This window comes from Anoplopoma fimbria, chromosome 3 (assembly GCF_027596085.1).
Source record: "Anoplopoma fimbria isolate UVic2021 breed Golden Eagle Sablefish chromosome 3, Afim_UVic_2022, whole genome shotgun sequence".
NCBI lineage: Eukaryota > Metazoa > Chordata > Actinopteri > Perciformes > Anoplopomatidae > Anoplopoma > Anoplopoma fimbria.
Genome location: NC_072451.1, coordinates 3,401,486 through 3,424,639, shown reverse-complemented (window position 1 = coordinate 3,424,639; position 23,154 = coordinate 3,401,486). Strand labels below are relative to the sequence as shown.

At 38.5% G+C, this 23,154-nt stretch overlaps 1 protein-coding gene across 1 annotated transcript in view; it reads left to right on the top strand.

Annotated features, from left to right (window-relative positions):
• The window catches only part of adcy8 (adenylate cyclase 8 (brain)), an 86,482-nt gene that overhangs the window by 47,272 nt on the left and 16,056 nt on the right, over window positions 1-23,154 (top strand). The window contains exons 7-14 of the mRNA XM_054624367.1: window positions 1,008-1,166; window positions 3,069-3,339; window positions 11,677-11,874; window positions 16,221-16,321; window positions 17,007-17,208; window positions 19,564-19,653; window positions 20,441-20,613; window positions 22,765-22,843. Of these exons, the coding sequence (XP_054480342.1) occupies window positions 1,008-1,166; window positions 3,069-3,339; window positions 11,677-11,874; window positions 16,221-16,321; window positions 17,007-17,208; window positions 19,564-19,653; window positions 20,441-20,613; window positions 22,765-22,843 (1,273 nt within the window). The remainder of the gene's footprint in view (window positions 1-1,007; window positions 1,167-3,068; window positions 3,340-11,676; window positions 11,875-16,220; window positions 16,322-17,006; window positions 17,209-19,563; window positions 19,654-20,440; window positions 20,614-22,764; window positions 22,844-23,154) is intronic.

The following is a 23,154-nucleotide window of genomic DNA, read 5'->3' as shown; positions in this document are numbered from 1 at the left end:
TTAGCGTCATCATCATCATCATCATCATCATCATCATCATCATCATCATCATCATCTTTATCATCGTCATGACTAACTGCAGTTTGTCTGACTTAATTTCCGGCCTCAGGTGTCTTCGGCAGTCGGCTGACTTTAAGCACCTGTCACAAACTCCCAGCATGCCTTTCACCTCACATTCATCGTTTCTTTTATGAAGCATGAAATGAGGCCGGGAGGCGGGGATGGGCGTGACATCCCCGTTTTGATCTTCAGACTTTTATCAGCTCCAGTTTATCCTGATTTTATTGTGTTGGTGATATATTAAAGTATGAAATGAGAAACAAATTTACTAACAATTGTGAAAAGTCTGCTGAGAATGTTTTTTCACCTCTTTGTTTCGAGGTCGCTGATATGCTGAAATGTGTCGTGCTCATTTTTGGGTGAATTTATGAACAATGTTTTTCAGTCAGCGTTATCTGTGTTCTGTTCTGCAAAAGGTCAATTTCATGTATATTAATTTGCTGAATTAATGCACAATGACCCAGAGTTATCCCTGGAATAGACGGAAAGCCGAACATCTGCTCAAAGGAACAAAATAAATATACATTTCTTATATTGTACTGAAATATATGTTTATCATTAAATATTTATTTTCACATTCATACATCATTACTTTATCAATTTAAAGATGAATTTAAATTAGAAGATTAAATCCTATTATTAGTATTATTCAATTTAAGTGACCACACCAGTGTCTTTTCATGTTTTATACCAATTATGACTCATTTATAATGAATTATCAGTCCTAATGAAGCTGTAGGAAAAGCATGTGGGCTCTTAATCGAAGTGTTTGTGGTTCAGTCTTCTTGTCCATGTGTCCTTGAGCCTTTGCACTCAACCTCAAACCGTGAAGGAAAAGGTGTCAGTGTATGCCAACTTTACAGAGAGCATAATTAAAAATGTAATGTTTAACGTAGGAAAGACTGCTGGATCCCTCTGATGGAGATTTTATTTTTCCTTTCTTGCAGATATGTGAGATCGCGTACGAAACACGACATCGACATGCGTATCGGAATCCACTCGGGTTCCGTGTTGTGCGGTGTGTTGGGACTCAGGAAGTGGCAGTTCGATGTCTGGTCCTGGGACGTGGACATCGCCAACAAGCTGGAGTCTGGTGGGATCCCAGGGTGAGAAAACTCAAAAGATTTAAGATTTTTGACTATTAATATGATTGTTGATAATATAGACAGACAGGAACTTGCTGCCCGACAACATATCCTAATCTTAACCATAGGTCAATCCCTAACCTCAACCATTGGAGGTATCTGCTTAACCTTAACCATAAGTCAATGCCTAACCTTAACCATTGGAGGTCAATGTCTAACCTTAATCATTGAAGGCTAGTGTCTAACCCTAACTATTTGAGGTCAATGCTTAACCTTAACCATTGAGGGTCAATGCCTAACCTTAACCATGAGTCAATGCCTAACCATAACCAATTGAAAAGTTTTAGAGCTTTTGTTTTATACTTAATTTATGTTTTTTTTGTGTCATTTGGTTTTGTCTTGCAGTAAAGAAGCAGTTTTTTTAGGAGTTCATTGGATTAAAAGCTGCCGGATTCTTTTAAAAACACTATTTCTCTTTCTTTTTCTCTTACAAGAGAAATCTAGTCCAGACAATAACCATTAAACTTAAGTATGATCATGTTTGCTGTCCATCTGAAGGGACAATTAAGTGGGATCTGTTCAAGAGATGTGTCCTTTGGAAATGTGCACGTCAATTTGTGATTTTTGGAGTTTAATTCACATTGATGGGATATTTTGCCGTCATCAATTTCAATTCCCATTTTACCATTTGGCCTTGAGACACGGGGTAGGATTAGTTCTGTAACTGCTGGTTTTAATAATAATAATAATAATAATAATCTTGCCAGCCATGCTGTAGCGCTGACCTGTGGCCTCAACTGAGCTCAGTTGCATAACATGGATGGAAGCCACGGCTTCCCACCACAGACGGGAGATGGCTGGATGTCTGATGGTGTAGGGCTCCATCTCATCCAACACATCAGACACCCTCAAATAAGTGCTGGAACAGTGACTGGACTGTCACTACTGGACAAGTAGACATGTCGGTCTAGCTGACATTGTTCAGGATTTCATTCACACCTGCACATCTATCTGACTAGCTCCTCTCTGGCTGAAGGTGAAATCACCTGCTGGACTCTGTAACTCTGTAACGACAGAATATCTTCTAAGAAGTTTTCTTCCAGTAGAGTTCTTCAGACCCCCTGAAAATCTATGACAAGGAGCACTAAAGCTGTTCCAGCAGCTTTTGGTGGAAGTAACATACTTTATGTTGGGTTTAACTTTCATTTTTCATTCAGCAGTACCTTGGCAGGTGCCCACAGAGAAGTCTTTCACTGCAGTTGTTTCTTGTTTGAACTGAGGACTAAACTAGGAGAGTTATGTGTCCTGGAAGTCAAATAATCCTGTCTATCGGAAAATATATAGGACATTCACTTCTAGGAAGTATTCTCTTCAGAAAAGTCCCACAAGAATACGTTGTGGCTGTGAAGAGTTGTTGTGTAGATTTTACTATCTGTCATGCAGGAGAATTCCTTGTTCTTGAAGAAACTCTGAGATTTTCTGCAGGGCATCTGATTTTGGCAACCCTTCAGTGTATTTTATTATGTCTTACCATGTGTGTGCACGTTTGATGTTTTGGCCAGATACATAATGTTTTTGGGATTGTCTGAGCCTACCTTTAATTCTCCTGAATGTGATATCTCACGAGCAGGTAAAGACAGTGGAGCATTTAGAAGCTAAAGAGACAGACATTGTTTAAGAATATTGGACTTGCATTCATCAGGTGGAGTCCGATAGGATGACCACATCGCTCTGTCTGCTGTATGTTTCTGAACATGTTACCCCAAAAAAGTGATAATGTGTCAGAGCTGTGTGTCAGTAAGCTTGTTGTGGAGTTCTTCTGCCCCCTAGTGGCCAAAAAACGACATGTACTGCAGCTTTAAAGCAATATTTTTAAAATATTCTCAAACAAACCTGACTGGACTCTTCCCATCACCGTTCCAGGAGGATTCACATCTCCAAAGCAGCTCTGGACTGTTTGAACGGTGACTACGAGGTGGAGGAGGGACACGGGAAGGACCGCAACGACTTCCTCCGACGCCACAACATCGAGACCTACCTTATCAAGCAGCCGGAGGAGAGTACGCTCAGCCTGCCGGAGGACATCATGAAGGATTCGGCAACTTCGGCCGACCGCCGGGCCAGCAGCACCACTTTTAACGAAGCGTCCTGGAGCCCAGAGCTTCCCTTCGACAACATTGTGGGGAAGCAGAACGTAAGTCCCGCCGCTGATCGTAATTAAAGTCGTGTTGTGCACTTTATCACACTGTGAAGAAAATGTCTATCTTAACAGCAAACTTGTTCTGCAATTGTGGATTAAAATGTTATTTATTTTGTGGGGGGTGAAAAAACCCTTTTCTAGAAGTATGGTGTAGAAATGTCACTTCTACCAGGACAGTTTAGCTGCTCGTCAAACCAAATTGAAACAAGTAAAATAATCTTATGCTGTAGACTTTAAGCCTCACTGCAGGATGAAGTGGTCTCTTAAGATGGATGTTGTTTTTTGCAGTGCTTGTGATCTTCTCAGTTGTCTCGCCTGTTTTTTGTTTTTTTGGGGAATGAGTGGACGGCTTTCAGCGGAGAGATTGCGTTACCATGGTAACACGTGGCTTTGTGTCAGCCTGCCTGTTTGTGAGGATGACGAGCTTCTGATTGTGTGGCCCCATTAAAACATCCTCTTCATCCCTTCTTCATTTGTCTGCGTTCCCGTTTTGCCTTTGATAACAAATCAGCCCCCGGAGGCGTCATGTTGATATTTGGTGTGTTTTGTCTGAGATGGTTGATTATGGAGAAAGCACTTCAGGCTTTTTTCTTTATGGACGGAGGGAGTGAGAGGCCAGTTCATTTTACCTGCCATAAAGACGTCAGCAAACTCTGAATCAATTCTTTGAAACATTTAGTAATCTCTTAAAGTCTAGCCTATCGGCTCTTTAGATTTAATGCTCACATACAAGAGCGTGTGAAGGAAAGGATGTGAATGTGAGAAGTAAACTGTAAAATAAAGACTCAAACACACCTAACAATATCTAATTCGCTATGTGCCAATAAAGGTAAACGTTGTGATGGTTCATATTAGAGAAGCTAATCTTTCATTGAGTGTTGTGGTGCTGCATTTGGCCTGAAGATCTTTGCATTGACCCAAGACCCAACGTCATAGTAAAAGCATTGATTAGTACTAACTACGTGTCCTCTGCTGAAAAAGGAACTTGTGGTTTGCCCGATGGTTAATTTCTGGGTTCTTTCATGTACTGCCCGTCCTGCAAATGGCTGCTCCTCGTGGGAATAATAGTTTCAAAGGTATAGCTTTCTATGCAGATGATATTGAACTTTACTAACTCATCATTATTTTCAGTATGAATTAAATAATCAGTATTTTTTCTGTAAAACATGAATTAGAAGGAAAGCCGTGATTCCTTTTCTGTATTTTTTGAATTCACATTCAGAAATTTAGCCATGACTTTTGAACAACGTGGGAATTTTTTGATTTGATTCTATTCTGGACAAGACCAGCCAAGACAAATGCTGGTGCACCAAAACAATCAAACCGGTGTAAGCTTGTACACCAAACCGGACCTCCAATACGGAAATTGACCCCAACTCTAATCTTGAAGGGTTGTGTATGAATACATTTATTACTCCCAGTTGAAAACCCAACAAAGCAAGCAGCAAAGTCTGGCAAAGTTCAGGGTGCGGGGTTCTGCATGGAGCAGATCTGGCTCAGGGTTTATTCACTTTCAAGGGATTCATTCCAGACAAACATTGGTCCCAAGCTCACACAGTCTCTACATGGAGGTACCCCACACACACACTTCCACTCAGATATGTGCTCATACATAGTATCTCCGGAGGGGGGAGGGGGGATAACGCTGAACATTCAGGCCACATTTGCGTCCCCAGATTGGTTGGAGGGTACGACACCAAACGACAAAAACAAAACACACCGCCTGTCCGGGGACTAAATGTTCCTCCTCCAGAAACAAAAGCGGTGACTTTTTCTACAACCTGCTGCTTCTTCTCCGGGCTGGTTTGACGTCACCACGATTCATCAGGAACATTTCTAAACTTCTTATTTCAGGTCGGATTCGTTGGCAGGTCGTTTCAAAGCCCTGGGTTGTTGTACTGGAGATATTCATTTAGATATGAGGGTCAGGGAATCCTTGTATATTCAAAGAGTTGGTGCGGTAGCCTTTGGAGAATTATTTTTCTGGTATTACAGTACTTGTCAAATGGATACTTAGGTTGGAAAAAAAACTGAACAATGCAGTATAATGCATGCTTCTTGGGGATTATTGGAAGAGTTTATAGGGTGTCAATTAATGAAAAGGCATAATTTATCTTGTTTATCCAGTTAATGAAATACAAACACATATACTCTAACCTGCAGATGAATAAATACATTCAGTAATGTGTTCTCTGTATTGGAATAATTACAAAAATAAGATGATAAAGCAGTTTTTCCCAGCTGTGAAATTAGCGTGACAAATGTGCAGAGCCACGGTGTTTTTGTTTCACCTCCTGCAGCCGTGAGCTCACGGTGAACTCTGCGTTACCTCCTGCGTATATGTGAGGAGGTGCAGGCGCATCAGGAGCTCATAGCATTTGATGCAACCGTGCGTTTGGGTCCAGAGGATTCTTTCTCTGACAAGTGCCACTTCTTTGTTTCTGACACAATGAAAGCCTGTCAGGCCCGTCAGGCCCGTCATTCCAAAAGATTGTCGCTTTGCATATCAAATGCTTCTCGGAGGAGTTTTGAGCTGAACTTCTCCCTCTTCAGTGGTTTTTCCGTCCTCCGGGTACACATCCTCTCATCCTGTTTGTCGGATTCAGTTTTCAGCGTCACTGGATCAAGGTAGAATATTAGGCTGCGTCAGTCAGACAGTGTTTATTTTATTTTCGTTAAATTATGCAAGAGTGTCACTGCAGTAGAAACCAAAAAAAACAATGTGTGGTCTGTAACTGTGAGTGACATTTGCCTCGGTGCAGACAACATTCCATCAACCGTGGTCGAAGTAACCACCATTGGTGCTTTTTACGTCTTGTGGAAGTTCCAGATATCCCTGTGAAAAAAAAGCACTGTGGTGTCTGGGTTCATACCAGCCTCTGTAGGCCGTATTCACTCTATCTAGCAATTGCAATAAAAGAATAAACAACAATGCCGAAATAACTACATTAAAAAAGCAGATTTGTAAAAAAAAAAATTGTCAGGTTTGGCATTTTTGGGAATGCATGATCAACATTTTTGCAAATTGATTCTTTTAATTTGTATCTAATTCTTTATAAGTACATTTATACTAAATATATCAAAGTAAAGGATTTACTCTCATTTTAAAGCTGGATTTGGTGATTACTCTTTAAAACAATCTGAATGTGAGTCCTTTTATTTAACCAATAATATAAAAGTTTATTGATACTGACTTAAGAAAATCCATTGACTGTAAACAGCTGATCTGTAATACAGAGCAATGACAGATGATCCATCAGGTGGCTGCATGAATCACCTGTAACCAGGTAACAGCTCTGATGACCGCCATAAATAACAGTATTTGGTATCGGAGGCCAACCGTTATCTTCCAGTCATCCTGTTCTTTTATTGTGGAGCTGATAGCCGTTGAATGAATGGCATCATATCCTGTCTGTCACTGCGTTTATGGGAACTGTCATCTGTCCAGGACTGATTGTCGTTATCAAAACCCAGAAGATTTAAGAGGCGACGGGTTTGAAGTCCTGAAATCAGACTCCCAGCTCCGGCTACCGGCTGAGTGGCTCTGTCTTTACCTCTTTCACGCTTCGCTGTGTGCCTGCTGGCTCCCATGATGCACGGCACTGTCACAGTGCTTTCACCTCAAAAGGAGGTTTGTCTGTTTCCTCTGTATGCTTTGAAAGCCAACATGAAAAGAAACGGGTTCGTCTTTCACGTTTCTGTTTGTTTGGTTGGTTGGTTTGTCCGTGTTGCTGCTGGTTTATGAGAAATCTGCTTTTATGTCTGCTGGAGAAAACTTGTAAAATGTTTAAATGTCTTTTTTTTTTTGCCCAATCACAGAAAAGACGTGTCACAACAAAGGCTACAACACTAATCAACGTTTCTTATGATATCTTATGAAAAGTTACTCCTCATTTTTGTACGTTTTCCTACAAAAGTCCAGCAGCACGTGTCAATTTTCCGCTCGTCACGTGATTATGGTCTTTTCAAAATAAACTTACGTCTTCATAGAAAACTCAGTTAGGTTTAGGCAACAAAACTGTGCTGTTACTAGGGAAAAAAAATCAAGGAACATCCACCTCCACTATCACCTTGTGAACTTTCTTTGAGGGTCTTTATACTTCCTGATTCTTAAATACGTGGATTGCATACATATTGCTTTAGTGGGATATCTACAAAATTACAGTGCAGTTCATTTTTCGTAGGTAAAGCTACGATCGCTGTTTGAGAACAGCCTGTAGTCATTCATAACTTCATATTGAACCCGACGGACGAGTAGACTATCTTTAAATCAAAAACAATCCAATCAAAGGAGAAAGTCAGATAATGAGGGAATAAAGATAGCATACGTTAAATAACTGTTTGATTATCTCATTTGTTTCCAACCTTAAGTAACGGTAGAGTTGTGGTTAATTCAACCTAAAAGGTGATCTTTTCCTGTTGCCGAAACCTAACTGAGTTGTTTCTTGTGAAGAGGGAAGTTTATTTTGAAAAGACTCATGCATGTAACAAGTGGAAATTGACACGTGTTGCTGGAGTTTTGTTGGAAAGAGCACGAAAAATGAGGAGGAAGTTGTCATTATCTCAGCTGACATGTACCTGAAAAACCATATAGATTATAGATATTTTTACTAGCCTGCCTGTAAGTCTTTCTGGTTCAAAAACAACATGTTTGTCCTCCACCCCTGCAGTGAATGTTGCTGGTGCTTCATGGAAAAAGTCATGGGATCAACAACTTCCTCAGGGTTCCTTCATACGTACAAAAGTTCACGGCAATCTGTCCGATAGTTGTCATGACATTTCACTTCGTACTGCAGTTCTGATCCAGATCTTCCATTTTGCCCCCGGAGCGTGTTTTTTTTGGTTTACATAACGGTCCTGATGTGATCCTTTGAAGAGCAACGGTTCCAAACAAGTCATGTAGCACTACGAGTTAATCTGTCACACCACCACACATGTGAGACATCCAGCACTAAAAGAATCCTCTGATATTACTGTACGCGCTCTACACTGTACCATCTCACCACCGACACCCCCCACATCCACTTGACCTTTTCCTGGCATCACATGTTGGCATTTCCACGAGGGGAAAATATGTTCTGTTATTAATACGTATCATACATGTAACCCCCCCCCCCCACACACACACCCCCCACACCCCCACCCATAGAGCCAACCACTGCTCAGGGCAGCATCACACCCAAACCACAGAGAAATGTCAGAGACGGAAGCATGTGCCCTTTAGGCCGCGTGCTTCCTCGAGGACGTTTACGCCAAAAACAATCATGGCCGCACGGCTCATAAGGCTGGCGATCGTCCCCTCTGAGCCCTCGCGTCTGGGGAGGATCTTGTTGACGTTATTGAGTGGCCTATGGAGTATGAGATCCAACTTTGTGTTAAAGAGTTCCACCCTCTTTCCTGTGATCCAAGTCGAACCCCGCTGGTTTCAAAACAAGTCTAGAACAAAGCATGCTACACAGAAGCTATTTTGAGTTCACCCTCTGAACCCCTGAAAAGCATGTGTTCTTTGAGACAATCGCCAAAACTACACCGTTTATCACAGCCAGAAGCTGTAAACAACTGTCATAATCTTCAGCTTTTTCTTTCTAACGGTCCTCGAACACAAATGTGACGAATGCTTACGTCCGAAAAAGCAACAAAAACGAAACTTCATCAAAAACATTTTATTCTACGTGTCTCATTTAAAATGTCACCTCAAATAAAACAGTTTGCAGTAACCAGATGCTGTAAACACATTAAGTTCTGAGCTCCTCAGCCCAACTACGAAGCCGCGATTGACTCTTTTCTTTTTATTTTATATATAAGGCATGATAACTGTGGTACACTGTACAAACGACATTTCTGAGGGGAACGTTTTCATTTATTTCCTCACAGTGTAGCGTTTAATTTTCAGTAGCACCACTCATATTTTACCATTGAACTAGAACTAGCGTGGACATTAAAATAAGCCCAAACCTGAAGCCAATTTGAGAAGCCCTTCAGGCTCAGGTCAGGTTGCAGATCTCTGATTAAAACAGCTGTATTTAGTATTTAAATATACACATAATAACACTGTATTCTCCACAAACGTCAGCTGAGATCAAAACCTAAAATAAACTGAGGTCCACATGTCGTGAACACATAATGGAGGTCATCTGATTCCACTAAAAGCGTCCGATTGTCTTCATTGTAATGAAGCTCGTGTGTTTTCTCTGTTCTGCTCCAGATATGTTAATGCTTTTGACAAACGGGCCACGCGTCTCCATTCATATGCAACAGAGGTTTGGTCGAATTCGACTTCAGCTCCAGCTCCATCTCCCTTATCTTCATTGTGTGTTGAGAGCAAAAAAATGGACAATTTGCAAATGCAGAGTCTATATTTCAATTTTTGTACCATTTTATGTATATTTTAACCTTTAGGTGCAGCTCATGTTGCTTTAGATAGTTGTATAAGCTTTTTGGTGTTTCATATTCGGTTTGTTGTCATGAAAAAGTTGAATTATTTTGTTCTGTGTGAAAGTGAGTGGTTTGACTTGTTCTGTGGTCTCTCTCAATATGTGACAATCGTTCTACTGACGTTGATAAATGCTGCAGTTCCGTGTGATTTGTGACGCATCGTCTGATAAACCTGCAGATTTCAGTCATTTATAATCTCCAGGTAGCTCTGATTGGACTTGATTCTGCTCGTAATGACGGATTGTCCCTGTACATTCTGGTCTGGAGATGAACTTTTAATGATCTCAGTGTGATGGTTTTCATTTGTTCAAAGTGTTGGATTAGGCGAGACGAGTTGACACATTTGATTGGCCGGAGTCGGAGAGAGGTATTGAATATTCTCACACTCCAGGGTCACACATTTCTCTCATAATGGCTTTAATGGCTGACGGCTCTGCAAGGCTCCGACTGAAACTCTAATTCTGCTTTAACTCAAAGCTAACGACGTGGTAATGAGAAAATTAGTCAGATCCTCACGTGTGACATCTACCACCTTAACCTAAAGTGCTCCTCCTTGATGCACATTTTCTCACCTTGACTCACCTCAGAATGCAGTGCATCAATGGACCTCACCGGTGTTTTTTTAAAGGGGACATAAGAAAAACAGAAAAAGTTTCACCCAACTCAAAAAACTCTGGATTAAGACAACCCAGTCAGTTTTTTAGGGAGATGTCTGGATCAGGCGGAAACCTCAGTTTCTGTCGAGTGAAGCCATTGCGGAAGTGTCTTAAAGCTGCATTCTCTCTGCTGTCCATCAGGGGGCGACTCCTCTGGTTGTATAGAAGTCTATGAGAAAATGACTCTACTTCTCTCTTGATTTATTCCCTCAGTAAACATTGTAAACATGAGTTTATGGTCTCAATCTCTAGTTTCAAGTCTTCTTCAATACAGCATGATGTTCATTTAGTAAATGATGCTCCATTTAGAGTCAAACAGACCATAAAGCAGGGGATGCTTTGGGGGCGGGGCTACACTGATTGACAGGTCGACACCAGAGACGTATACGGCGTCTCTACGTCACTCCTCCTCAGTCCATATATGGTCACTTCCTGTTCACTGGTGGCTAGATACCTTTACATTGGGAATATAACAGACTAAAGGGGCACATGCCAATCCATCAGCGTGGCCCTTTAAAGATATAAAAAATAAGTTATGGAAGGTTACGACCTTCACTACATTTTTCTGAATGAGAGAGACTGAAGCGAGACGGGGAGTGATGAAGTGGTAAATTAAAACCTGAGAGACCCTTGTAAACTGAAGAACCTCGTGTCGTTCAATTACTTTTTTACAATACGGCATATTAATGTCATGGAAGGTCGGCCTGGTTGAGGACATAATGCACTTTAAGAGTTTCTTTCAAAGCGTTTTGGAGGTTGAATTCATTTTATTCTTTAGAGGATCCGCTCTATAAAAATGGGATTTTTTTGCTCATCCTCATTTTTATTTATTGCATTTGCTGTATTTCTCCTGATATGTTGTAAGCTTTTCTCTCAGCTTTGTTGTTTATCCACCATTTCATGCTTTTATGTTTTTTTTTTATGTTCATGTTTTGTGTGTTTTCATTCCCAGTCCTTCCCCTTTACAATCACAGCCGTGGACATCAAGTACAGCTTTGTTACAACGTCTGCAGAATTGCAAGCTTGCACTTACATTTTTTTTTACGAGTGAATGAGAGATTGCATGACTTGTCTCGATAGTCAACGTTGCATTTTGGCCCTTTTCCTTCATTTCTTTTTTTTTTTTTGTGATTGTAATGAACGTAACTGTGTGTCTGTTCTCTTTCATTTTGTAACTTGAGTGAAACCAAAAGGGGGGACAAGCAGGTTCATTCTATGTGCATGTGCTTTCCCCCTTTAGACTCTGGCTGCCCTAACGAGAAATTCGATAAATCTGCTTCCAAACCATCTCGCACAAGCTTTGCATGTCCACTCTGGTCCTGAGGAAATTAACAAGCGAATAGAGAGCGCCATCGACTTACGGAGTGGCGATAAGTTGAGAAGAGAGCATATCAAGTCTTTCTCACTGATGTTTAAAGACTCCAGCCTGGAAGAGAAGGTAGCTGGGGTTTTAGATAGATTACTGTTTTTTTTTTTTTTTTTTTCTCTCTCCCTCCTCATATTCTATTCTTAGATGAAGATTTTCAGAAGCAAAACAAGAACCAGCAATTGTTTTTTATTATTTTCATGAGTAAGCTAAAGGCACTTGATTTATGATTATGGCAATCCCCAATAAAACAGATTTGTTTTACTTTTTTGGTATTTACATAAGTTACTTTTACAAAAATGTTGCTGAAAGACTTTGTAGGAAAATATAAACATTATAAGTCCAGCGTATGGAGTCTGAAGTGTGACACCAGAATAATTATGGACTCACAATTTTAAATTAGTCATTTAACATATTAAAACATTTCAAAGAACAATTTTGAATTCACTAGAAAAAATAGGTCATTACATTTGCCAGTGAATAATTCTGTTTCCTTTTTTCTTCCTTTAAATTATTAATTATAATTCATTTTTAAAAGGTCATTTTTATTTTATTTTTAAGAGCTTTTACATGTCATTATTTCATTCACTCTCTACCTACCTATTGTTCCATCTCACAGTTCATTTCTTGCTTTAATCCATTTTCTATTATGACGTTATTAAAAGAAAGTCACATTTAAATTCTTAATTAAAATTGATTTTGCGATTTCGTATCGCAATTTACTAATTCACTCATCAACTAAAGGCAAAACAAATTGAATCATTAAATTAAAAAAATGTAATACTTACTTCATTAATGCAGCATTCAAATTAACATTAACTCAATCAGTTTAAATTAGTTTATTTAAGATCCACGTTTTCAGAGCTTATAACTGCTCCTGACTTTATTGGCTATAATGAAAGTTTGAGTTTAATTATTCAGTCACAGTGTTCAGACTCCAACGAGTGTCCACGAATAAACACAGTAAATCTAACCTGCAACAGTAGAAACTCACTTTTCTGTTGAATTACTGCAAACATTAAACCATATTTACTACAAATCAGCTTGGATTTGTTCTTCTCCAAGCATTGAGCAGCGGAAACATTGCTGTTTGATTTGTTTTTGCTCAGATTGCAGAAGGCCCTTCAGTTTACTCATGACCAAAAGTCAATGCCATGGACGTGTTACCCTTTTTACAGACTTGTAGAAATAGTAGACTTTTTCTTTGTTGCTTTTTTAAAGGAGCACATTGCATTCACTAAAAAAATCAAAGCATTTCTGATATGTTTTCTCAATTTTCCGACAAAATTTTCCATAATTATGACTCTACATCTCAAGGACCTTAACCTTTAATTTTTTTTAACGAGACTGTACTGTTAAATTTTATTTTATCTTTTGATAAAACAGGACTATGATGAGTTCCACCTCAATTTAAATCTTTAACATTCAGCTGTTAGGTCAGTCATTACAAACTCATCCTGTGCAGGATGGAAAATACACATATATAGGAAATACACATATTTATATATGTGTATTTTGGCATGGGGAATTAAATAAAGCTACTTGAAGTGAAATAAAACTAAAATTATATTATTTCTTTTTTTTCCATTCCGTCTTTGGTTTGATGGCAGTTAAAATGACATACAACACAACTATGAATTATATATAAATGTATTTATTTACATCTGCAATTTCTGTGATGAGCCAACACCAAGTAAACTTGGACAAGTTGTTTCCACAGCAACAAATTCGAACCTTTTCGCAGCACTTAATGTTGAAATTTATCTTTTAATTATGAGATGTTGAGTCATAATTATGATATATAGAAGTCATAACTCCGGTGTTTGTTTTCTTTGGTGAATGCAATGCACTCCGTAGCTTTTGGTCCCCTTTCTTCCTATTTTTTTTGTTCCATGATATAATCTAACCTTTAACCTTTGAGTTGACCTTCATATGACCCCCCCGCCCCCCCTCCACATCTATGTTTTCCCCTTGAATCCCACCGTCATCTTGAAAACTTTTCCAAGAACCTTATTATTATATATTCTTTTGGTTTGCCCTCTTCAGTAGATGTGCAGTGATTTGCTGTTGGCCTCCCCTTCATTTTCTTCTTTTTTATTTTTTATTTGCCAAAGTTGTGACGACACGTGAAGCATCCTCTTGCTAATTTCCCAGCACCCTTTGAGAAAGAGACAGAGCGAGGACGGGGCAGCGGGGGTCACGGAGGGCGGAAAGCTTAGGATTGAGATGAGTCAGGCTGTCGATCCAGACTGCTGACTCATCCGTCTCGAGTCTTACATCAGCGCCGGGCTTATTTAAAGAAATGCTAATGCCCCCGTTCTAATGGACCAGACAGCTTCTTTTATCTCAATTTGACTAATAACAGCAGTGAAAACTATTAACTACAATTTGAACATCTACGTCTTCTAAGAAAGAAAATGCATAATTCCCAAAATGATTTCCTCAGCATCTGTCCATGAACACAGTTTTTTTTTGTTCTGTTAATTTATGAGAATGTTCTATGACAAATGAACTATTTAAACACATGCTAGGGGTGTCAAGAGAACCAATACATTGGTACCAAGTCGATGCCAAATTCTAAAAACGTGACGGCACTTGTAAGGATTCAAGACTAACGTTGTCACGGGAACGATATACGATCTCCCTGATATTTCTACGTTGCAAACAACAAAGAGCTAGTTAAGGTTAGCTGATAGATCCCAATTGGCTAAATAAAGAAGCTAACCGCTAACGTTAACGGAGGTTGCATGTAGAAGTGCATGGGATGCATTGTTTTAAAATGAGATAAGATAAAACTTTATTTATCCTGAAGGGAATTCTTGTGCCAGAGTTTCATTAAAGAAGAATAGCAAAAAACAATAGAATAAAAATATAAACATATATGAACAATAGAGTAACAATTATTAAGTTTAATAAAAATAATCCTGACACCAGTGCAAATTAGAACACAATAGCAATAAGAGTAAGTTAAATGAATAAAGTTAAACATTCAAGTAAAATAGAAAAAAGTAAGTAAGTAAAAACAAATTAAATACAAGAGTAAAAATATAAAGTGTATAAGAACATTATACTTACACCAGCGTTTAATGGAAACTAAAATAGAAAAGTAATATTGAGACAGATATTATCAATGATTTTGAAAAAGTAAGAGAAAGCTATAATGCAAATGGATTTAATATAAATAATATTGAACATTACATTTTAAATGTAATATTGCACATGATGGGGTTATTATTATTGGAGGAGTTATACAGTTTGATAACCAAATGTAGAAAATACTTTATTTAGTTTTTTTTACCGTGTCATAACATTTGGTAACAAGAATCGTGGAATTTTTCAGTTTTTGTATCGACTACTAAATTTCTGGTATCGTGACATCCCTTATACAGAAAGTTATACTGTAATGGAAAGAAAGAATTAAATACATGTAGGGTAAAGCATTAGCAGTGATGCGCTAAACAATCCAAATGCAATGGACTGTTGATAAAAAGGCTTTTTACCCATCAAATAAATAATATCTTTCACAAAAACCTCACATTTTGGCGATACAGACTGTTTTACCCAACAATAGCTGAATTAATGTCATTTTATAAGTTGAATCAATAAAGTAGAGAACAATTTGAAAGTCTCCCTAAAGAAAACTTTATCTCAAATTCTACTGTGGTTAAGTTGATAGCGCTAAAAAGGTTCATTTCATACTACTTAACAAATCGAGCGAAACCACATTTGAGCAGAATGGCTCTCCCACCTCCGTTTGTTAGCTCATGTTGTTGCAGCGCTCTCCGTTTGTGTCTCTGACTCAGCTAACAGCTAACAGCTAACAGCTAACAGCTAGCATTGTGCTTGTCAGCTTTGCCCCCCCTCTCCTGTCTCTCTCTAACTTGTGGTTGAACCGTTGAATGTTTCCATGGCGTTGGTGTGTTTCCAGGAGCGTTTTCTGGGAGTTTCTCCATTTGTCTGAAAACTTGTTTCTCCATCTTCCCCTCACCTCCTCCTCTTTCTTCTTCTTCTTCTTCTTCTTCTTCTTCTTCTTCTTCTTCTTCTTCATTCTTCTTCTTCTTCTTCTTCTTCTTCTTCTTCTTCTTCTTCTTCTTCTTCTTTTCTTCTTTTCTTCTTCTTCTTCTTCTTCTTCTTCTTCTTCTTTTCATTCTCCTTCTTCTTCTTCTTCTTCTTCTTCTCCTTCTTCTTCTTCTTCTTCATTTCTTCTTCTTCTTCTTCTTCTTCTTCTTCTTTTCTTTCTTTTCTTCTTCTTCTTCTTCTTCTTTTCATTCTTCTTCTTCTTTTCTTCTTCTTCTTCTTTCCTTCTTCTTCTTCTTCTTCTTTTCATTCTCCTTCTTCTTCTTCTTCTTCTTCTTCTTCTTCTTCTTCTTCTTCTTCTTCTTCTTCTTCTTCTTCATCTTCTCCTTTTCACATCGCAGTACTCCCAGATGAGGGACGAGGTCTTCAAGTCCAACCTGGTGTGCGCCTTCATCGTGCTCATCTTCATCACCACCATCCAAAGCCTGCTTCCCTCCGCCAGGTAAAAACTAACATGGTGGACTGTTGTGACTGAGAGTGTTATTTACCAATTCATGCAAACACATGAAGAGAATTTGGACATGCTAACGAATACAGCGACAACAGATGTTGGTGGTTCGTAAAACATAAAAGTTCACTGATAAGTAAAAGGGGAAAGCATGTTAAATCAAATAAAATAGCTTGGAAACAGAATTATTAGATAGTTTTTACATTTAACAAAGAACCAAAATCCTAAAGTTTGGCTAGCTTTCATTTCTCAATTCATTTATATTCATATATTATATATATTGTGCCATTAAAAATATTTGCTTTGCATTCAGGTTGATGATAGTCTTCTGTGTAGATGTCTTTTGGTAGAATAACAAGGTGTGCTCATGATATTGTAGTCGATAAACATTCATCTTTGAGAATGGAAAAACAGCTTTCAATATTTCAGAAAGACTGATGATAGAAACGATGAGCAAATAAATCATCTAGCCAAGGTTAATGCAACGTTAATCTTATGTAACATATGGGAGATTTGAATCTCATATTTAATTGTGGGATCTAGTTGATTGATTTAGTTATAATGCGATTATAAAATTAGAATAAATTAAAACATTTTATTGACAAATAAATGTTGCATGTTAAGGCCTCATTGCTGACGGTATTATTGTTAATTTTCCATTTCTGTCGTGTCTCTGCAGGATGGTAACCATGGCGATCCAGTTCTCGATCCTCATCGTCCTCCATTCCTGTCTGGTCCTAGTTACGACGGCGGAGGACTACAAGTGTCTGCCGCTCGTCCTCCGCAAAGCCTGCTGCTGGATCAACGAGACCTACGCGGCCAGAAACGTCATCATCTTCGTCTCCATCCTCATCAACTTCCTGGCAGCCATGATCAACATAGTGAGTTCAGTTTGATTTGAATATTAATCAATTACTAAAGCCGTTAAAGCATCCCCTGCTTTATGGTCTGTTTGACTCTAAATGGAGCATCATTTACTAAATGAACATCATGCTGTATTGAAGAAGACTTGAAACTAGAGATTGAGACCATAAACTCATGTTTACAATGTTTACTGAGGGAATAAATCAAGAGAGAAGTAGAGTCATTTTCTCATAGACTTCTATACAACCAGAGGAGTCGCCCCCTGGTGGACAGGAGAGAGAATGCAAGCTTCATTCCTTTCAACCATTACAAAGGTTCTGACCTTTCACAATAAATGCCCTAGACATATAAACTGTTTAGCAGAGGGAACTCACTTCCCTCAGAGTATATCACGAAAAGATCCAGGTAGTTTGTCGTCTTCCAGAAGGAATATATTTTAACCTTGTTTTGTTCAAAAAACTGTCAACTGTCGTATATCTGCATCGCTGCCGGTTTGAATCGTTTAATGCAAAATATGAGCAGGAGAAGTTTTCTTTTTTTCTTGTTGTTGTTTTTTTCATCACCTTCCTTATGGTTAAAGGCTTCTACTCGTTCTACTAACTCATTCTGAATGTGGGATTGAGTCTAAATACACTGTGTGTGTGTGTTCATGTAATGAAAGAACATGTCAGCCAGTGTGGCTCGTTGATGTGTTTTAAATGGAGCCCTATGGCAAAGTGGAAGATGATGAATTAAGCTGCGATACACACACAACAGTTGTTGGTAGATAGACCTACATTCACTGTTGGTTTGGATCCAATCCAAATGTATTTATAGAGCCCATTTAAACACAACCACAGCTGACCAAAGGGCTGTACAGTCAAATACAGCAAAGACATTAAAACAACCAATAACGACGCTGCCATTTACGCCTAGGTCTTTCAAAAGCTTTCAACAGTAAGAAAAACATCTCCAGGCGTATCCTTAAAGGTTAGATTTTGAACCCCAAATTTCACCAATCCAGACCTCAAAGTTGTATGAAAGTTAACGCACATTTTGTAAGATTACAAAAGAGGCCAAATCACACAAAACTAGAGTTTAAAAAGTGAAACTAAAATTAGGTTTAACTGGCGTGAAGGAGATGTGCTTTAAGCATTTATCCATTCAATTTCATCATGTCTGAATTTCAAAAGAAAGATGGTTATGTGATCAGTTTGCCAGTGTAGATCTATTAATTCAGATTTTTTATGTCTGAAAGTCGACCTCGTCGACCGTTTGTACCTCATATGACAGCGCTCTTCTTCTTCTGCAGGGCGACCTCTGAAAGACACCAACTCACAAATCATTACTTCACTAAAGCACATGAAACGAGCTGATAATGAGCTTTTCTGTGTTGCAGGGTCTCTAATTGCATAAAGCAGATTATATAAACCCGAGGCCTCCACTGGTGAGAGAAGGATCGGTTTGACTTGGAAATAAAAAAAGGGCCACTAATCCTAAAGAAACTAACAGAACCTTGGAGAGGTTTGTTTGTGTAAATGATCTGAAAATGGAGAAACACACATTGCAAGTGGTTCGTTTCTCTTTACAAAGGAGATGTTGAATAATCCATTCTGAGTTTTTGATGTTCAGCATCAGTAAGTGCATTGAGTCATCTTAACAGCAACATAAAGACGTCGTAAAATAAAATATGCTGTCAGCGAACATGTAGCAGATACATCGGGTCCAAACATTTTGTGACTTTGTGCAAATCTGCTTTTGCGAATACATTTTTGTTGTTGCTAATCAAACCAATCAAAAGTGCTTTAATGGTAAAAAGCAATAATCATAAATGATTTTAGGTCCTCAAGTACCCAAAAGTTGCTCTCTCCTGCAGTAACAGAAGTTTTTAGTGAAGAATGTTCTCAAAAAAACTTTTAAAGAAAAACATTGTCTGCATTGCATCTTTTAGCTTAATAATAATAATAATAATAATAATCTTTATTTATGTAGCGCAACTCATACAGAATATGTAGCTCAAACTGCTGTACATTTAAAATAAATAAGAAAACCTTCCTTTTCCAGAAAAAATGATAAAAGTGGTAGGTAGAAAGCGTGCATTTTGGATTTACATTTCAAGTGTAATTAAATGTTTGTGCTCATGTTTAACACGGGTTCTTTTCAGCCAAATTTAAATGACTTTTTGTCATTTAAATTTGTGTTTCTCTTATTAACTTGATACTAATGTCAGTAACATATCAGCTGCTGAGTAATATAAAAATGTTCCAACTTTCTGCAGAGATGAATTACACTGTTTGAAGAGGGATTCTGGGTATTTTAACCCTGATCCTGTATCAGATGAATCCTGTAGAAGCACATTAACCCCCCCCCCCCCACCCGTTGGTCTCTCACAGTTCTATTGCGACTTCGACATGTCCGACACCTTCAAGAACCAGACGTACAACGAGTCGACCTCCATCCCAGACATCTGCTTCTACCCAGAGGTACCGACTAAATGAGGTGTCTGAATGAGTCATGTCCATCTGTTCTGTGTGTGTGTGTGTGTGTGTGTGTGCTTTTCACTTCTGCGACTGGCAAAAATGAAGAATTAAAACCCTCCCTCCACATCTGCTGGCGCCCGGAGGGAGGGTCTCGCTTCAGACAACGGCGACTGATGGAGCCATCAGAACGTCACGGGGAAAACATCCATTATGTGATTTTGCTCACACAATAAGCAGCTGATTGATGGTGTTTTTATAGCTGCGAGCTTTGGTGGAGTCACGCGTCGGCGTTGCATGTTCACGTCACAACCTCATTTCACATCGAGCGTCTGGAGAGCTTGTGTGTGAATAAATAAGAGCAGCTTTTAGAAGCATAATAAATAATTATTGTAATGTTTTATATCCTTTAAAGGGGTTATTTTAATTGATGGCTTGTGTTTTTTCCAAAATCTTCTGTATTTATCCCCAGAATAACTTCATGCAATGATTATATTTTTTCAAATAAAGCATGCATATAAATAATGTCATATAAATACTAACACGCTGATATTTAGCAGCTATCAGTCATCTAATTTAGCATGTTAGCATGCTAACATTGGCTGTGAGCACTAAACACAAAGCACAGATGAGGCTGATGAACATTTAATATGATGACCTGATGATGGCCAGGAAGGAAAAGTTCAGGGGTCATCTGTGAGAGGAACATTAACGCCCACAGCTTCAGTTTTGCCTTCTGAATGTCTCATAACGTGGAGGACTGATGTCAAACACGATGTCTTTGTCTCAACAGTACTTTGTGTTCACGGGGGTCCTGGCGATGGTGACATGTGCCGTGTTCCTGCGGCTCAACTCGGTGTTGAAGTTGGCGGTTCTGCTGGTGATGATCGCCATCTACTCGCTGCTGACGGAGGCTTTCTACACCTCACTGTTTGTCCGCTACGACAACATCCACCACAACACAGAGTGAGTGCTTTAGAAAGATGAAGGTTTAATGACTCACACGTGAGCGTAATGTTTGGATGTCAGCAGAGTTTGCTAAGATGTGCATTTGGCCGCATAGCGTCCGGTTATATCGTAACCTTGGATCCCAATCAGAGAACCAAGGTTCCCTCCATTCTGCAAATATGGAGTGGAGAGATAATCTATACTATAAACATACAGTTCTATAAAATAAGTAAGTTTAGTTGGAGATAAAGCTTTAGTTAAGTTCCTGTCGTTGAAAATGTTCAGTTTCTTGGAGACTCCTCATGATATTTGGTGGTATCCATCGCTCTGCCTGTAGACTTCCTGTTGTATGCACAGTAACTCAAGAACATAAATACCAGACAGTTCAACCACGTACAGTTAATGACACGGTTAGATTTTATACTGAATTTGTTTTAATGATGTAATAATATTAATAAAACATTTGTATAGCAATTTCGGAACATAAAATGCATCTCAAAGTATGGCATTAAAAACAAAATACAAAAAAATACAAAAACAAGTTCATAGAGAGAATCAAGTAGTAAAAATGGTAAAAGATAAAAAATATACTACATTTACTAAATCTCTGCCTGATTGAGCAATGGAAAAGGGCAAATGTAGGCGGTTGGATGAAACCAACCTATTAGAGCTCGCAGAGTTCATCTCAACAGAACACCTGAATTAGAGTAAAGATAAAAAAATTAAAAAAACACATCAAGTTGACCTTTGTTTCTGGACACAAGTGTTACAGATGTGAGAAAACTCATCTTGCATGTGTTCTCAGTGATAGTACGGTGACCTTTACAGTGGCAATATATGGAGTCATCTTGAGCATATGAGCGTGAAAGACTTGTGAAGAAAAAGCAGAAGTCTCCATACGAGCTCCATAGGAAGCTGATGGGAGTCAGGTTCATTTATTTATGGCCCTCTGGGACACGAGAGAGAAGGTCAAGAGACTTTGTATGGTTTCCACTGCAAAAAGTTCAAGACTTAAGTTATTTAGTGTAATATTTTATTTATTTGTGCAGAAATGTTTGAAAACAATGCTGTGAATTAATTTATTTGCACGCAAAGCATTAATATTAAACTACCAGCATGTTCTGTTATTTAGAAAACTTAATTTTGTTAATTCAGGTTTAGAATCTTTTACTGTCTTAAATGTATATTCGCAGCTTATTTTGTTAACTTGTCAAGTTTACAACCAAAATGAGTGTCTTCTTTAATAATAATAATAATAATAATAATAATAATAATAATAACTTTATTTATATTCTTAAAGCGCCAATCATGAACCACTTTGGAAATAACAAGTGACAATCAAATAAACAAATAAGACATAGAATTCAAATGAGAATCAGTTTAAAGAGTCCTAAAGTAAGAAACAACTTTATCACATTTGCACCCTCGATGAACACATCCTGGCTACAAACTGATGAGGAAGGTTAGGCAGTGTTTACCTGGTACATTATAAATATATGTTACATTGTGACATATAACATTAGATCATTGTTTACATGTCAAAAACAAAGGAAAATAAGAAGCAGAGCTACAAAGTACTTCATTTAATTAGAATCACATGTAGCGCTAAAGCAAACAAACATAACATTACTTGCACTTTGCATCAATGAAATAACGAAGGAGTGTCAGGGTTGGACAGAAAGGGTTGCGTGGGTGCCATTGGCAACCATTTTGAGAAATTGGCAACCAATTCTTGGCATTTAGTTGCCATTAGTGGCAACCATTTTTTTTTTTACCATATTAAAAATAGCAAAACGTGCACCACAAAATAAATGAATTTGTTGCAGTAGAGATACTAAAATATGGCTGCACATGCGTTGGTTGGTGATGGCGATGCAAATGTAGTTCTTTGACTGTGGGGGATGGGACCAACCCGTAAACGTCACAAATGAAGATACAAATTGATCCAACTGACAAAGAACCAGATAACCCTGAATGAAAAAAAGGTTATTGGGAGGCAAAGTAATACATGTCACATTTTTATTACAGATTTTTCCATGATGTATAAACTGTATGGTATCTTAATTACTCAAAACATAAGGTTACTGAAAATGGCAACGATATTAGCTTTGAGCCTTGATGAACAAAACTCCTCTTTCAGCAGCATCTTCTACCTTTTTGTTCCAACAGAAACTTCCTGGGGACCAAAGAGACGTCTTTACTCCTGATGGCCATGTTCCTCCTCGCTGTGTTTTACCACGGCCAGCAGGTGAGATCACACCAGCTCTAATGCTTTCAACGACAGTGAACCGTGATTAACTCAAAATGCAGTCCACAAAATGATCACCTGATCGTTACATAAGCTGAGTATAGAGGCGTCAGATCAGAAGAACCTGAAGAGACTTTTCAGGAATGATTGGATGATGTTACTCTATAAGAACTTGCAATCTGGAGATTATTGTCTTCACACAGAAACATAAATATCCCTTCCTTCTAAAAGATGTGAGTAGTGTCAGATACTGTGGAGTATGAGCTGTAAAAGGAAATGTAGTGACCAGTTAGAGTTAGAGTCAAGAAAAA